Source organism: Venturia canescens, chromosome 2 (genome assembly GCF_019457755.1).
Source record: "Venturia canescens isolate UGA chromosome 2, ASM1945775v1, whole genome shotgun sequence".
In the NCBI taxonomy this organism is placed as follows: domain Eukaryota; kingdom Metazoa; phylum Arthropoda; class Insecta; order Hymenoptera; family Ichneumonidae; genus Venturia; species Venturia canescens.
This window is the reverse complement of record NC_057422.1, coordinates 8,107,445-8,122,998: the sequence shown is the minus strand read 5'-3', so window position 1 is coordinate 8,122,998 and position 15,554 is coordinate 8,107,445. Positions and strand designations below refer to the sequence as shown.

The 15,554-nt window shown below is 40.0% G+C and overlaps 2 protein-coding genes across 5 annotated transcripts; one reads left to right on the top strand and one right to left on the bottom strand.

Moving 5' to 3' along the window:
- Positions 1-1,149: 1,149 nt before the first annotated feature.
- On the top strand, positions 1,150-8,820 carry LOC122407223 (ionotropic receptor 25a-like). Of its 2 annotated transcripts, XM_043413290.1 has the most exons (4): positions 1,150-1,274; positions 2,935-3,772; positions 6,138-6,461; positions 7,997-8,820. In XM_043413290.1, exons 2-4 carry the CDS (start codon positions 2,967-2,969, stop codon positions 8,349-8,351), a joined length of 1,485 nt encoding a protein of 494 aa, XP_043269225.1. In that variant the 5' UTR covers positions 1,150-1,274; positions 2,935-2,966; the 3' UTR covers positions 8,352-8,820. The 2 variants fall into 2 exon arrangements, with proteins under 2 accessions (XP_043269225.1, XP_043269226.1); XM_043413291.1 differs by lacking the exon at positions 1,150-1,274 and having other exon boundaries at positions 2,924-3,772.
- A 36-nt stretch (positions 8,821-8,856) lies between these two features.
- Positions 8,857-14,811, bottom strand: LOC122407221 (uncharacterized). 3 transcript variants are annotated; one of them, XM_043413285.1, is made up of 7 exons: positions 14,656-14,811; positions 13,444-13,801; positions 12,948-13,349; positions 12,429-12,755; positions 11,936-12,344; positions 10,971-11,604; positions 8,857-10,897 (listed from the first exon to the last, which is right to left on the bottom strand). In XM_043413285.1, exons 3-7 carry the CDS (start codon positions 13,272-13,274, stop codon positions 10,837-10,839), a joined length of 1,758 nt encoding a protein of 585 aa, XP_043269220.1. In that variant the 5' UTR covers positions 13,275-13,349; positions 13,444-13,801; positions 14,656-14,811; the 3' UTR covers positions 8,857-10,836. The 3 variants fall into 3 exon arrangements, with proteins under 3 accessions (XP_043269220.1, XP_043269222.1, XP_043269221.1); XM_043413287.1 differs by having other exon boundaries at positions 12,429-12,752; XM_043413286.1 differs by lacking the exon at positions 14,656-14,811 and adding an exon at positions 14,238-14,260.
- Positions 14,812-15,554: the final 743 nt, after the last annotated feature.

The following is a 15,554-nucleotide window of genomic DNA, read 5'->3' as shown; positions in this document are numbered from 1 at the left end:
ATCCTTATTATCTTTCTTATTCTTTAGAAGAATAATCTAAAGATTAATGAAATAATTCATTATTGTTTTAATTTATTGATCAAATTAATCATCATGATAAATAATAATAAATAATCTATTAATTAAATTAATAGATTAATTAGTTAATTAACTAATAATCATCACCATAAATAATAATAAGTAATTCATCAATTAAATTGATAGATTAATTAATTCATTAATAATAATAAATAATTATGATGAATAATAATAGGATGCTATCGGTACATTTCAATTTTCCCATCAATTTAAAGGACTTCAACTCAATAACGATACTTGTCATTAGAGTATTTCCTGTATTCGATTTTTTGATGGAAATTTTCCTTTTTTTCTATTTCGTACTTTCATAGTGTGCAAGCTGCATCGGATTGAAATAACAGGAAACAAATCGCAAATTAGTGAGAACCCCGGTTTGCTGCAAACAGTTTTTTTTATGCTACAAAAAATTGCGATAAATTTAGTGATGTTTGCGGAAAAGGCAAACTTCTCAAACATCTGAAAAGTACGATATTTCCTCGGACAGCCCATTTTGGCCCGGTCTCCCCTGACAGATCGTAGGCGAAAAATGAGTTTTGCATAGAATTTTCGAAAAATTCGTTCTCAGTGGGTGTTTTCGTTGAGAAAGTGAATATCCCGAATTTCGAGTGAATCGTACATAATTTTTGAAGATCTCCTGATTGGTGGGCATGTGGCTCGTGTATACCTGAATCAGAGTCGATCGTCACGGGAAAATCCTGTAAAAAAACTTTGGAAAGAGTTGTAAAGCTAGTGCAGCGAAAGCAATGTATGAAATAGGGCAATTACTCAAGGGAAAATGTAAAATGGAAAGAAAACCTTGCCACAAGCCGGTAGAAAGTACACGTGGAAAAAAAGTTTTGCTACAGTTTGCCGAAGGAAAAATTCCGCACGCACGCAGCTCAAATTGACCGACACATCCCTCCCCAGTTGCGCCCTGCACCACGTGCATTGCGACGATACGCATCCTGCGCTTAAAGCCAATTACTGAATTGATTGACCGTGTCATCCCTGCGGCAACCGATGGACAAACAGAATTACGCGGAGGACGAGCGCGAGACAGGGGCACAAGTACGTTCTTCACTCCTCGCAAGGCATTGATACGGAGCTTCCGCGCTGAATTCGTTGCGCGAAATAAATCAAGTGAACTAACTTCTGCGTGATCATTAAAATCGTTGATTAAGTCACCGCACCCTGAGATCGCCTGTCCAGCAGTAACGGTACGACAGCTGTTTCCATAACGCCCACTTTTTCACTCATTTTTATTCGTCATTTGTTTTTTATTTTCGATTTTATGAGGTTTGCGTCACGGGACTGTTGTCTGGGGTTAAGGAGGGTGGCTACATTCGTCAAAATGATAAGAAATTGATCAAATTTGGTGATAACGTTCTTCAACATCAAGTGCGAAGACACAATTTTTTTCAAAATTTTCTTCTGCTTAGTTATCGAGTAATTACGCATTAAAGCAGATTTCTTATGCCCGGAATGTATATCTATATATGTGGAAACGCTATGCTTATACACGCGAACTTTAGTGATCAATTACTCGATAACTGTACAGAAGAAAAATCTTAAAAAAATTGTATTGTCAAATTTGGCACTAAAGAATATGTTCACCAAATTTTATTAAATTCTTATCATTTTGAAATTTTTCATGTATTTAACATGGTTTAGCATGGCAACATCGTATCGTCACTAGCCACCCTCCTTAAAAGTCTTGCACAGCTGAGATGGAACGTCGGGGTTGAAGTATCGTTTTCTGACTCTGTAAATCCCTTGTTTCTACTTCATTATTTAATCTTTTGGAATTCCTTGAAACGCACAGTTTGGTTGTTCAGCTCGCTACTTTCGGTTCTTTTACTCTTTCACTCGTAACGTTCACTTTAATTTATTACGTTGAAGAATAACAGTAAAGTGAGTTTGGTTTTTTAATGGAATTTTTTTATTCGTCCAGTTATTGAATTCTTCCTTTTTGGTGTCGAAGCCTTAAATTCACGTGCGTTGCTTAAGGAATAAATATTGGAGAGTGTCGGATGCTGTGAGGTTTGTTGATGCTTCCTTTTTCAATATGTGATAAACTTCTTCGAAGTTTTTTTAAAAACGATTCACCAAGAATTTTCTATTCAGCTTTAAATCAGAAAAATCTTTATACAACATTTTTTTCGATTTTTGTTGACGACCGATGATCTTGGTGCTTTTCTTTATCGAATTACTTTCGTTCTTTCGATTGAAGTTTCCACTCGAATTTCCGATCGCCCAAAATTACTCATGAGGCTTGTCGATTGGTTATCCAATGCAATAGACTATTTGTGTATGATTTTGTACTTTTTTAAAAATATTTAGCGACTCTTCGTGAATGCTTTTTGCAAGAGTAAATTCCTCGTCTCAACGTTTTCCTTCCGCAACCTGTGCAGTTTTTTCGTGATTTTTTCCAACCTAAAATTAACATCGAATAAACGAAAAAAAATCGCGAATTTCTCAGCTATGGACTGTGAACGATTACAACGAACATCACGAAGCGAGTACCGAACTGTGAGCCTTCGTTTACCGAATGATTTGCCGAAATAATCGCATATCATTCGAAAAGCATCGTGGCTGAACGGACAACGTTCGTTCTACTTGCTTCCGTGATCCCTCGTGTTTCGTACCGTCGAGCGTCTGTGCCATGAGCAAAAGTACAAAGATATTGGAGGACGACGATCGTCCACTCGCTGGCGTGCAATTTACAGTTGAAATTTGTTCTTCCTCCTCACGACGAAATCGAATTTCACAACTCACCTTCTCGCGTTTCACTGTGGCTAAATATTCGCTGAAATATTGAGGTGAAAATTAGCTAGAAGTATATGAATCGGGTTGGCCAATACTTGTTGCTTTTTCCAGTTTTCCAAAGGTAGAAACGAGCGACCGAGCGGATGTCGAAGTATCGCGTCGTAACGGTGGTAAAACCACCGTTCGTCATGTACGATGCGGTGAAAAAAGAGTGGAGTGGCTATTGCATAGATTTGTTGGAATACATAAGCAAAATGTCTGACTTCGAGTACGAAATAATGGCGACACCGGATGGGAAATACGGGACGATGAACGACGAGGGGGATTGGAACGGTATGATAAAAGAATTGAAAGACGGGAGGGCTGACATCGGGCTCGGAGCTCTCTCGGTGTCGTCGGAGAGAAACCTCGCGGTGGATTTCACCGTGCCTTTCTACGAAATGGTTGGCACGACAATACTGATGAGAAAAGAAGAAAAGGAGACGTCACTTTTCCAATTCCTCGAGGTCCTCGATTACAACGTATGGCTATGCATACTCGGATGTTATCTGGTGACGACTCTTTTCTTATGGCTTTTCGATCGTTTCTCACCGTTCAGTTATCAAAATAATCCTGACAAAATATACGAAGACGACGACAAGCGTGTATTCGGTCTGCGGGAGTCTCTTTGGTTTACGTTGACCTCGATAACGCCCCAAGGCGGTGGCGAAGCGCCGAAAAATCTTTCCGGACGTCTTACCGCTGCAACCTGGTGGCTCTTCGGATTCATCGTCTTGGCATCCTACACCGCTAATCTTGCCGCTTTTCTTACCGTTTCGCGTCTCGAACAACCCATGGAATCACTCGATGACTTATACCATCAGTACAAATACAAGTTTGGAGTTATCAGAGACTCCGAATCTCACCAGTACCTCCAAAGAATGACTCACATCGAACAGCGCTTTTACGAGTAAGATTCTTCGTTATGGGTGTCTCGTTTCTATCGATCCTTCAAGGTAGTTCATGCACGGAACGATTTTCTTAGGAAAATCGTGAAATTTACAGAGTTCAAATGGGTAGGCGACTGACACGCGTGTATCAAATTTTAAAGGGTTCGTCTTATTAATTATTGAAATAAACGTCTTTAAGTATGAAGAAAAACACACAGGGTTATCGGGACCATGCTTAAAAAACGTTCATCTTTCCATAATTTAACGAATGAACGACTCTCACGAAGTTTATGAAAAAGTACACAATAACAATGAAGTTAATGAAGTATACAACGAAGGTCTGGGAAAAAATTCGAGACAATTCTTCCACGAGTAATAATAGTATATTACGCACCTACACGGAGAAAACGAGGCCGAAAATTCTACTAGAGGAAAGTACTAAGAATACAGTATCTCGGGGACAGTATATAACTGGGTTGGAGCTGAAACGTTTCGATATTCGGGAGGTTGTCAAATCCCAAATATCGGAACTTAGGATTTTTTAGATCCTCTTCTCTCACGTAGGAGAGGTGTCATTGTGCAGGTTCGTGCACTGACCGGCGGATTTTTGCCAGGAGCGGGTAAAGTCTTCCGATTTCCCCATCTTGCAATTCGAAGCGCTTGGCTCGAACTCGACCTTCAAGAACGGATACTTTCGTCCGGTATAGGAGCATCTATAGTGCTCTGTATTGCTTCCTCGCTACGCAATCGGGCTTAGCCTCGCTAAAGCGTACTGCAAGAAGCAATCTTCTCGTGATCGAGGAATGATATGCTCCGTTATTGCTTTGTTTGTGTACAATTTTGGTAGGAATAAGGAGGAGGATGCAGGAAAGGTTGGGAGCCTTATTGTCGTACGGGCGGTGCTCCGCTGACGCGAGAGCGCTCCGTCCGAGCCCTCTGACAGACTTCTGTCAAACCAGAAATCGTGCCAGGGGGTAAGGCTGTCCCGTTACACAGCATTAATTCGAAGAGCAGTTATGGCAATTTTTCTATCCACCATAATAAAAAGACCAATACTCATCCCTTTTATTCAAAAGACTTAAGAGCGTTTTTCTCTATAAGCATAGTAAAAAGCTTTTTCAGTCATTTCAAATGTTTATATTGTAGAGTATGCTCGGGCAACCCTGAAAAAAAAACGATATGTACGGTAAAATGTCACACGTATTCGGTCTATATTCGTGTATTTATCATAGAATTTACTATGCTGACAGTCAAAATTTGTGATTTACAAACGACGCTGAAGTTTGCAACGTTGGAGTCCAACGAAATGAATGAAAATAAAATGACTTATCCATCAGTTTTTTATTTCACGAATCATAATTGTGTAGATTGAAAAAATACAAAGTACAAATTCGACAGGAAATAAATTGGAGAATTACTGGAATTATTGGACAGTTTTTTAGATCATTTCGTTGGGCTCCAACGTTGGAAACTTCAGCATCGTGATTTACAATACATTTCCACTTATCAGTAAGTGCTAGTCTGACATGATAAATAACACTCGTAAACAAAACGAAATATAGTTCTAACACGTGCATCACTTTTTGCTATGCACATAAAAGCTGTTTAGAATTGAAAGGATGAAAAATTGGAAAATTCAAAAAATACTATGCTGTTTGTAATCGGTGCCTAAATACTTATAAAATTCTTGAAAAATAATATATTCCTCACTATACAAAACAAATCGGTTTTCTCCGTGTAGGGAGGGAAAGTAGACTACTTCAAACCGCGGGCAAGCACGCGATTTGAGCACACGCATCGAATATTCAACCTTGCGATTTCAGAAAGTTGAACTTTCGGCGTGTGTGTGGCAAAAAGATATATTACGTTAAAGATTTAACGAAATTGGTAACGAGCACTCGTACAACCTCGCATTTGCTTATTTCGGCATTTCGTTTCCTCTTGGCTTCGCCCATTCCTGCCATAGCCTTCTGTCTTTTTACTAATACTTTTTTCTTTATTCATTTACCCTTGTGTTTTCCCTTTGCGCTTTCTAATGCGATTTTTGACATAAAAAACTATAGTATTTCAGCCAGGGACGAATGAAATTTTGGGTTCTGTCAGTGATGGGTCCTCGTTCAATTAATGACTTGTAAGTTTAGTCTTGAGACTTGTAATTTCATTCGCCAAAAAATACGTTGAAAACAATGTATTTACCATTTTGAATTAACAACTCCGACACTAATTTAGAGCGATAATATCTTTAAGTGGCGAGTAAAAATCGACCCAATTTAGACACACACAAAATACGATCCTACGGGCATGATCTACCTTAATATCTTTCGACAACGGTAGAATGGCCGAAGCGACAGGACAATAATTCTACCCGATTTTTAACTTTTCCAGAGTTTGGAAAGATTTGAGTCTAAACGACAGCCTTCCGGAATTGGAACAGGCTCGACTCGCCGTATGGGATTATCCGATAGACGACAAATATACGAATATACTCCGAGTAATAGAAGAATCGAAAAGCGGTATAGTTGATAGCCTGAAGGAGGCTTTCGACCTCGTCAATGGCACCAAATATGCGCTAATCGGTGATGGATCCGACATAAAATACATAGTCTATACTCATTGCGAATTTACGACAGTTGGCGAAGAGTTTTCCAAAAAACCGTATGCTCTTGCCATACCGAAATCATCTCCTCTGAAGACCAAATTGGACATGGCGTTAGTACTATTTATTTTTTTAATCAGCGAAACTGGTTTTCTCCTAATTAACGAAGAAACGGGATTGGTAGGATGATGAATAATCGTTGAAACGACAAACAATCGGTTTGTTTTCAAATAATGTCTTTCAAAGATCGTGAACCAGGTTTTCAGGACCTGTGAATCGTAATGGAGAAAAAAATTTCAATTAAAAATCGTTCTTTTACGTTTCGTTCTTTTATGGAAATTTAAAAAAATGAACATCAAAAATGTGTGCGAAAATCCAAGACCATTTTTTAATGCAATTAAAAGAGTTCGAAGAGGTCGCAATCGAAAGAAAAAAAAAAAATTAAAAATGTGTCAACTTATAATATTCTCTGGAATAATAATTATTGAAGGAACAAATTTTTAAAATTTTCGAAAACAATTGGAAACGCTATCGCTCCGGTAAAGAGTCTCCGACAGCAACTCGTCATAACATAAATGTACTTGTCTCAGAGTCGCTGCCACGACTCTAGAAAGCGTTTCTGCGATTCGAAAAAATTTAAATACTAAACGAGTCATAAAAAACAGCTGAGAAAAACAAAGCATTAGAGAGTGAAATGCAATTTTCCGAGATACTACGACAGGGAAGAATCGATTTTTTTTCCATTCCGCCAAGAGAGTACAAAAAGCACACGGAGCGAAAATTCCAGTAAAAACTACTATGGTGCCATAGTAGTGGGGTTTTATATCGTAATATTTATTAATTCTTATGAACATACAGTCATTTTTTGTGAAGCGAGAACTCGATGAAAACTGATATATTATCGTTCAAGCACAAATGAAATTCTGCTATGTAGCATAGTAATCGCCTAAACACTTTGGCGGATCATCGATCCATGTGTTCGAGCTCCTCAAATTTGATTATGTTCAACTGTAAATTTCGATTGTGAAAACAGTGCTAACCGTAGCAAAACGGCATTAATAATTCTGCTCAACAGTTCATCATCGAGTCAACATTAATTTCACAATGTTTCCTCGGAGAACTTCGTAGGAAAAAATAGCACAGTTTAAACCTTTGTCAGAGCAAAATACGCAATTTGAAAGTTTTTATTCGAAATTGACTTGGTAATTGCAATGTTTTTGGTAAAAACCTCCAAAATGGGCGATTGGAACTCTAACACTATGGTGTCACAGTAATTTTTACAATTTTTTTCTCCCCGTGTAAATATTCAAGCGCGGATGAAATTCTGCTCTGTACCATAGTAAATTTTCAAACATTTCGACGGATCGGCGATACTCGTATTCGAGCTTTTGGAATTTGATGATACTCAACTGTTAAATAAGCAATTGTGAAATTTGAATTTGGAAACTACACGAAAGTGACAACGTTTTTGGTAAAAACCTCCAAAATGGGTGATAGAACCCCAACACTATGGCGGCATAGTAATTCTTACTATTTCTTTTATATCCGTGGAAGCAAAGGTTTGATGCGGTACCAAACCCGAATCTCGTCTCGCAGATTATAAGGAAGCACCGTTGTGAAAATCGCATTATTGGATATTTTTTTTCAGTATCACCAAAATGGCTGAGGACGGCACATTGGAAAAGTTGAAGAATGCATGGTGGAGCTACAAGATCGACAGACCGAGGTGTCCGAGGGAGTACAAGATAAGCGACGGAATCACCATCGAAAATATTGGTGGTGTGTTCATCATCTTGTTCTCTGGGATAATCGTGGGTGTATGCACGTTGATATACGAATACTGGTACTTCCGTTGTTGGCTACCGCAAACCCATTGCAGACGTACTTTTAAAGAGAAAAAAGAGAAACGAGGAAAGTGGGTAAAAAAATCGAAAAAAGTCAATGTTAACCAAGCGAGAAGAATTGCCTTTGAAGAGTCAGGAGAGTTGAAAAAGAAGTTTTAATCAAAATTTCACCAGGGATATTGCAACCCCTATTTATGCAAACCAGTTTCTAGTCTGATAATCACCTGACAGCCGTATTACTCGTGTGTTATTTTTCTTCTCCAATCTTACGAATTTTCTGTCAACTCAGCATCGATCAAATGTTCAAAAAATTAATCTAAAAATAATCTTCTCCGATCACCACTCCGATTGTGATATTTTTGTATTGAACAGTGTTTATTGATCACTAGTGAAAAAACGTAAAATCGTCCTTTAACTTGAGAACGACCGTCGTTGGGATCGGTCTCAACGGCCCTAATCAGAGCAAAGAAAATCTCTAGAACGAGCCTGACTTTTCAGAACTCGAATTATTGAAGATCGCAATTTTTTTTATCACAAGGTCCAAAAATCTTACAATTATAAATATCCACATAAATGTTGATGCAATAAAAAATAAACTGAATGAAATGAAAAGTAATGAATCGAGTGGATCGAACGAATGAGAAACAATGAACGACCAACGATCGACTGTCTGCATCACCTTTTATTTATTGCTCCCAATTGCTTACATCTCGGATCTCACTCTTTCTCAGTTTTTTTTTCAACCCCATTCATACGTCTCTGAATTTCTTTCTCTCTCTTTTCTCCCTCTTCCTTCGTCTCGGGTGTTCAAACAATACTTTCTTATTCTACAATACCTTTGTCATTTTACACCATATTTCGTCTTTCATATAACAGCAGAAGGAGCATTCATAAAGTGTGTGTGTGTGTGTGTGTGTATTTGTGTGAGTGTGTGTTATCTCTGCGTAACACTGATAATTTCGGGCCTTTCGCAAGATGCATTTGCGTATTAACGGATGGGTACGCATCTCTCGCCCTTGCTTTGTTTCTTTTTTAAATTTTTGTTTGTTTGTTCGTAGCCTCCCACGAAGGTACGTACCTTTTACGAATACACTTTTTGTTTTTTTTTTTTCCATTTTTATACATGTACGTTCCGAGTTACTGGGTTTTCTTTAGGGTCGGTGTTTAGTGAAGTTGGAACAGGGGTAGAGGATTTTTCTTTCGGGTGAACAAAAATGTTCACATGTAGAGTGTCGCTGTGTGAGCGCAGACGTGGCGCGTATGTGTGAGTGTGTGTGTGTGTTCATGTGTATTTGGAAGGGTTTGAATCGGAAAGTTCATCGGAGCAAGGGATTTCGTATTTGTTTGTTGTCGTATTGTTGACTCTGGAAACGAGGAAAGGGAAGTGTTAATGTGTCTAGGGATTTAAATTATAATTAGAAAATACGATTAAGATAATTCGTTAATAATTACGAAGAGAAAACAAGAAAATACAACAGCACGCATCGGTTGCCATTTTGTCCCTGACGTGACGCGCGGCTTCTTTCTTTTAACAAATATTTTCGTTAACCGATTCTCGAGATTACCTCACGTTCACAAGCTCATCGATCGAATTATAGTGTTTTTTTTTTTTTTTTTTTTTTCCCAATATTTGCATCCCAGCCGTTTTTCCTCATCTTACAATGTTATCAGCGACGAGCTCGGGGCTTAAAACACTTCTCTCGTAAGCTGTGCCACCTCTCGATCGCAAAATAAACTTCGCGCGTCCTTCTTACAAACAAAGATAAATAATCAAGCGTCACGCTCAGGTACGTTTCAATAAACTTTCGTATATGCGGGTTACCAAACGGGAGAAAAACAATCTTCACTTTCTCATGCATATATGTAAACATACATACGTACATGAGAGCATAATAACCGATTATTTTTCCCCTCCCCCCTTTCCCCTCCTTTTTTGTCATATCATTAATAAAAGAAAGAAAATAATACGTCACTAACAAATCATAAATAAATCAACCAAGAATTCGATCACTCGTACTAATTCAACTCGGGCTCGTCGTTTGATAACGAGTCACGAGGCATGTACTTCTGTTTTTAATTTATAATTTTTACTTTTTTTCGTTTTTTCATTATTTTCTCTCCCTTCTTTTTTCTCTTTATGCTTGGGGAAAGATTAATAATAATTAAATTCTCTAAATAAACTGTTGTTATCTGTTTCATCCATAATCTCGTTACTCGTTATTCACTTTTCTTTCTCTTTGTTATTTATTACTTTGTTTTGTTTTTGTTTTTTTTTTTGTAATTTTTTTGTTGTTTCTTCTTTAACTGCTGGTTCCTACAAGTGGCAAGGGGGCTAGCCGTGCCTCCTTGGGTTCATGCATAACAAATTCCACATGCCAAGAGGACCCCCCTGTCTAACGTTACAATTGTTTTTCTTTTAACTTTGTTTAGTTTTAAACTTCGTCTCTCTCTCTCTCTCTCTCTCGCCCTCTCGTAACCTCCAATCAACCACGATCGTTCCTTTTTCTTTATTTAGTCTCTTCGCTTCGTTCCATTTTTGACTCTTTTCATTCTTGTCTCTAGGTTTTTCAAAATAATAACAGCTATAACCCAACTTGCCAATCGCTCGATCCAGTATTAGCTCGCGTCAGCCAATTGACACAGCTTATAAAGTTAACGGTCGCAAAGCCGCCAATGGCCGACATTTCAAGCTGCTACTGTGTCTCCTATAACGATATTGAAACTAGTTATAATCGGAATTTTATTTGATACGAAAATGAAAAGACGAATTCGACTCACCTTTTTCGATCATTTATCAATGGGAAATCCGGCTTGACCCAGGACAGCTGATCCACATTGAAAGTATCCTTTTCCATTTCACTTGTTTCTCGGACGATCGTTTCATCGATTGAAGAATAATAAAAGTGATCCTCTTCTGCGAGAATGCGACGCTTTATCGGCGACCTAACTGGCTCCGTTTGAACGCACTTGTCGCACTGACGGACCCGAAACTTCAACGTCAGATTGGTTGATGTGACTGGATTCGGCGAGTTACTCTCCCGATACTCCATGTAAGGACTCTCGCCGCCGGGAAGATACAACAAATTACCCGAGTCCGAGCGACGGTACGCCACACGCTCGACACTATTGTTTACCGGAAAGGTTGTCCCGTCGGCCCAATGACCACCGTCCTTTATCGGACGGAAGTGCGTACGCGCTGACGTCAACAAATCTTCTTCGTCCTCGTGAACACTCGAAACCTTCGAATTCGAGGCTGGCTCCTTTTTTGTACCGATTGGAGTCTTACGTGGTACCACCGGAAAAAAACAACTACCGCTCGGTGGACTGCCACTCGAATTCACAAGGTTGCTACCAAGACCCTTCCAACACCATGTTTCGTCACCAATGTAATCGGACCAGTTCAATTTGTACTCTGGAAACGAAACAATCGAAATAAAAACTCTAATCATTTCATGAATATTTCATTTTTGCCAACGAATTTAGCATTGTGATTGTTCAGTGAGCTCGTAATTGATACATGCGAAGCCCGAACGTCAGAAACCAATGAATTGAAGATCGCAGACGATCGACTTTCAACATTTCTTTGATAGCTTCAATACTCTCTTCTGCACTCTCTTGAGCTCTCTTTAGATGAACTCCCACTGAATTTTCGTGACCCACACTGTTCAAGAACTTGATTGTTCTTCAAACTTTAACTCAAAAATATAGCGACCAAGCGAATGAAAGAGAAACTGAGAACGAACCTGTTGTCCCGTCTTTGCTGCCGTTCTCATTAACGTATTTTTCAACGCCAATTGGATCAATGTCCCACGGAATAATTGGCGAGTCGTCAACGATAGTTTCCTGGTAAGGTGTGTCGACCGTAGATACAGATTCAGAAATCGGAAGAGTCAAAGGTATTTCTGCAGCGTCGACGGGCCAGAGTGGTCCAGAAGGAATAGAGAGTGAGGGTGCAGCCCAAATGGAAGCCTTGTCCTGACCAATGCCCGATCCAGTATCCCAGAGCGCCTCAAGGCTCTCGTCAAACTTAGCTTGCAGTTGTGCCAAACGCAACTGATCGAGTTCCAGCTCACGCTCTTTTTCACGCTCGCGCTCCATTGCTTTAGCAAAACCGTAGCTTTCCTTTTCCTCTGATCGGCGAGTTTCGATAGTCTATTGAGCGTACAAATATAACGTTAATTCGTCGTTCTTTGTTCAAGAAACGGGGCTATTTTGTCCCAAAATTCGCATACTTACAACGGACATTTTGCTCTTCTTTTGGCGAGTCTTGTTGCTGGCGTTTTTATTGATGTCATTTAATCCGTGATTTTTAATATTATTGTTGTTGGTATTGCCGAAATTCTTGTCTTTCCTGTGGACAGACTTCTTCGGGGTGGCAGGTTGTAAGGCGGGAAACGCGGCGTAGTACCTGAGAGCTCTGTCGCGCGGGGTCAGCGACTCTAATGATGTCTTTGGTTGTCCATCTGTTTTTCTACACTCGTCTTTATCATCGTTAGAGTCGACCCCCTCCAAGTCTCTGAGCTTGGCGCACAGTTCATCGACCAATGATTCTACTCCGCACTTCTGAAACATAGGCAATTCATGACCTTTCATAGATAAATTAAACAAGGATTCTTTCGTTTACTCAGATACAACGCTCTGAGTCACGAGCTGTTTTATCTGATTTGTGAATCCTTTGAACGCCATGAATGGCAAAAACACCGTGTACTTTGTGCCTTTGAAGAAAAGGTCCAAGATGCGACGAAGGTTTTTTACCTGATCAGCTGCACTTGTGAGGCATTGTACAACTGCGCGTCTTTGTTCACGAATTCCTTGAAGGGGTAGCCGTGTCCGGGGCCGAAGACGGGTACGTCGTCCTCCACCGCGAGCGTTACCCACGGCCTCGGCAAGAGGACTCAGGGCCGAGTCGGGGCGGCGCAATAGGCTCAGAACAAAACGCGAGTACGCTACTGGGTCGATTCCCAAAGCGTCCAAGCGCGATTCGAGCCAAAGGCGCAACTCCTCCTCGGCCCTTGTACCAAACACCCCGCCTTCTCCGGGGGACGCCGCTATCCCGACCAGGTGTAGCGCTGGATTCCTCATTCCCTTTTGGCTGGTCTTCGCCTTGACCCATGAACTCTCACAAACTCCGCTGACCCTGGGGTGATCATCTCTCTTCTGTCAAAAGTAAGCAGGAATTCAAGAAATAGATGAGGCAATTACATGCCGGATGCTCAGAGAATTGAGCTTTTCTTCGCTCTTATATACTCACTGTGTTACAATTGAATTGTTTTATTGTCTTTTCTTGAAAAATTACTGACTCCACTGGAACCACCACCCCGACGCTTACTTCCTGGATTATTTATGATTCGATGCTTTGATTTTACTTTGGTATTCGAAACTGTTTTTTTTTCTTTAACTATGCAATCTTCGGTAAGTAAGGGCTTTTCATAATTTTCTTGATTATTTTCTTTCTTCTTGTGATTTCTTATGTATTCCGTGAATTGTTGGTTCTTAGTTGCTTTGTCTAGTATTTGTCGGTGTCAGGTCCACGGGTGGTGGATGTGTCGTCGTTGCGTGGATGGCAGGCCTTAGTGAAGGATATATATAATCTCCTTCCCATTTTGACTCTGAAAAGCATAGATTTATTATACTTTATGTTCAAACGATCGAAGGTGATTGACGATTCCGATCAAATCTGTAGACTTTGATCGTGGAGCGCTCCAGGCGCAACTTTTCAGGTCAAACCCATCGACGGTCGAAGCCAACGAGTGTACATGTAGAAATATATATAATCGATGCTGTTTGAGCGCACTCTTATCGTTATATAAGAGTCAAGAACAATAAATATTCAGCTTTTTGGTTAAACATTAAAAGCCACCGAAAATTAGCAAAAGGCTGGATTCGTGTTGTCACACCATTGGCTTATATACGTGACAACAGGAGACAACTAAATAAAACGGTGATAACAAGGTTTTGGAGCATGCTTTAATTGAAACAAGACATCGAACGTAGAAATTTGGAGTACGATACGAGGCCAAAAACAAAGAGTAACGCAATCGTTACCGAAACGTTGCGTCAAACGTAAGACGATACGTTGTCGTGCGTTTCTGTCAAAAATACTTTATCCAACATCTCGACGATGACGTTTCGGAAAAGAACGGTAAACAAGAAATGACAATATCCTGACAGACTACGTGGGAAACTTTGAATGGACTTTTGTTGTGGCGTTTCAAGTATGATCGGGACAGTGCAAATAACCTTGTCGATTGCGCGAATGCGTTTTCGGTCGTGAGTCATGCGACTTGCCAATGCACACGAAAAGCCCCTACTCCCTGTTTCCCGCTGAGTTCGTGTCCCGTGACGTTGCGAAACAAGCAAATTTTCAAGAAACACCAAAGCCCGTAAGACATCTTGATGCTTGATAAGCTCGGTTACTTCGTTAACTTGTATTTTGTCGCCATAAATAAGATATTCAAAATACCTGCATGTCCCGAGAGATGATTTTTCACCCCGGCCTCTTCTACACACCCCACTTGGTGAAAAACATGGCGGGCCACTAAGCCCGAGCCTCGCCTCCCTTCTTCCTGACTTTTGGGCGCCAGGGACGAGCTTCTCGTCAGCAGAACCCGCGCCACTGTATTTTCCTTTTATTTTCACAGAGAAGAAGCAGCAGCACGCGCCGCCCCATGAAAAAACACGGGGGGGGGGCAGACGGTTATATACCGAACTATCGATGGCGCCACTGCTTCAGTCGTGAATGTCGTGAGTCTACCTTGAGTCAAAACGTCAATATGGCGAACGAATAAAGGTGATGTGGTGATGTCATCGATTTTCTTCGAGAAGGGATAAGGATAGTACAATTATACTACGTCTCGTCTATCTCACGAATAAATCAAGCATCAAACAAAGCATATTTATTTGTACAAGCCCCGTCATGTTTGCTTCAATTATCAGTTTTATTAAGTGAAGTCAGATGACGTTATAGATGTTTATTCACATACTCATTGTCAGAAAACAAAATTTGTAGATGGGGGCGCAGGAGCGCTTGACACCCAGTAGTAAAAAAAAAGTTGAAACGTTTGAAGGCGCGACATGTCTGAGCCATTTGAATCTTTTCTTTTGATACTACAATGGATATTCGAATTCCAATCCTTTGTACTACTCCTTCAGGGACGATTGTTTGAATCGTCGCAAGATTTTTTAAATGAACCCAATAAAATTTACTACCCAATAAAATTCATTGTTTTGCTCGTTCGAACATGATCGCATGCAGTGCGACCGATACAGACAGAGATATCAGATTTTATTTTATATTCTGTAAATTTAAATAACGATCTATCAAATGTTCCGATGGTAATATTCGTTTAAACACGCTCGCCA

Excerpts from the sequence above, each read along its gene's own strand:
- LOC122407223 (XM_043413290.1), top strand. The coding sequence starts at position 2,967 with ATGTCGAAGTATCGCGTCGTAACGGTGGTAAAACCACCGTTCGTCATG. Across the intron at positions 3,773-6,137 it reads ATCGAACAGCGCTTTTACGA|AGTTTGGAAAGATTTGAGTC; the intron begins GTAAGATTCTTC and ends TAACTTTTCCAG. Across the intron at positions 6,462-7,996 it reads AAGACCAAATTGGACATGGC|TATCACCAAAATGGCTGAGG; the intron begins GTTAGTACTATT and ends ATTTTTTTTCAG.
- LOC122407221 (XM_043413285.1), bottom strand. The coding sequence starts at position 13,274 with ATGAGGAATCCAGCGCTACACCTGGTCGGGATAGCGGCGTCCCCCGGA. Across the intron at positions 12,756-12,947 it reads TCACAAGTGCAGCTGATCAG|AAGTGCGGAGTAGAATCATT; the intron begins GTAAAAAACCTT and ends CCTATGTTTCAG. Across the intron at positions 12,345-12,428 it reads AGAAGAGCAAAATGTCCGTT|ACTATCGAAACTCGCCGATC; the intron begins GTAAGTATGCGA and ends TACGCTCAATAG.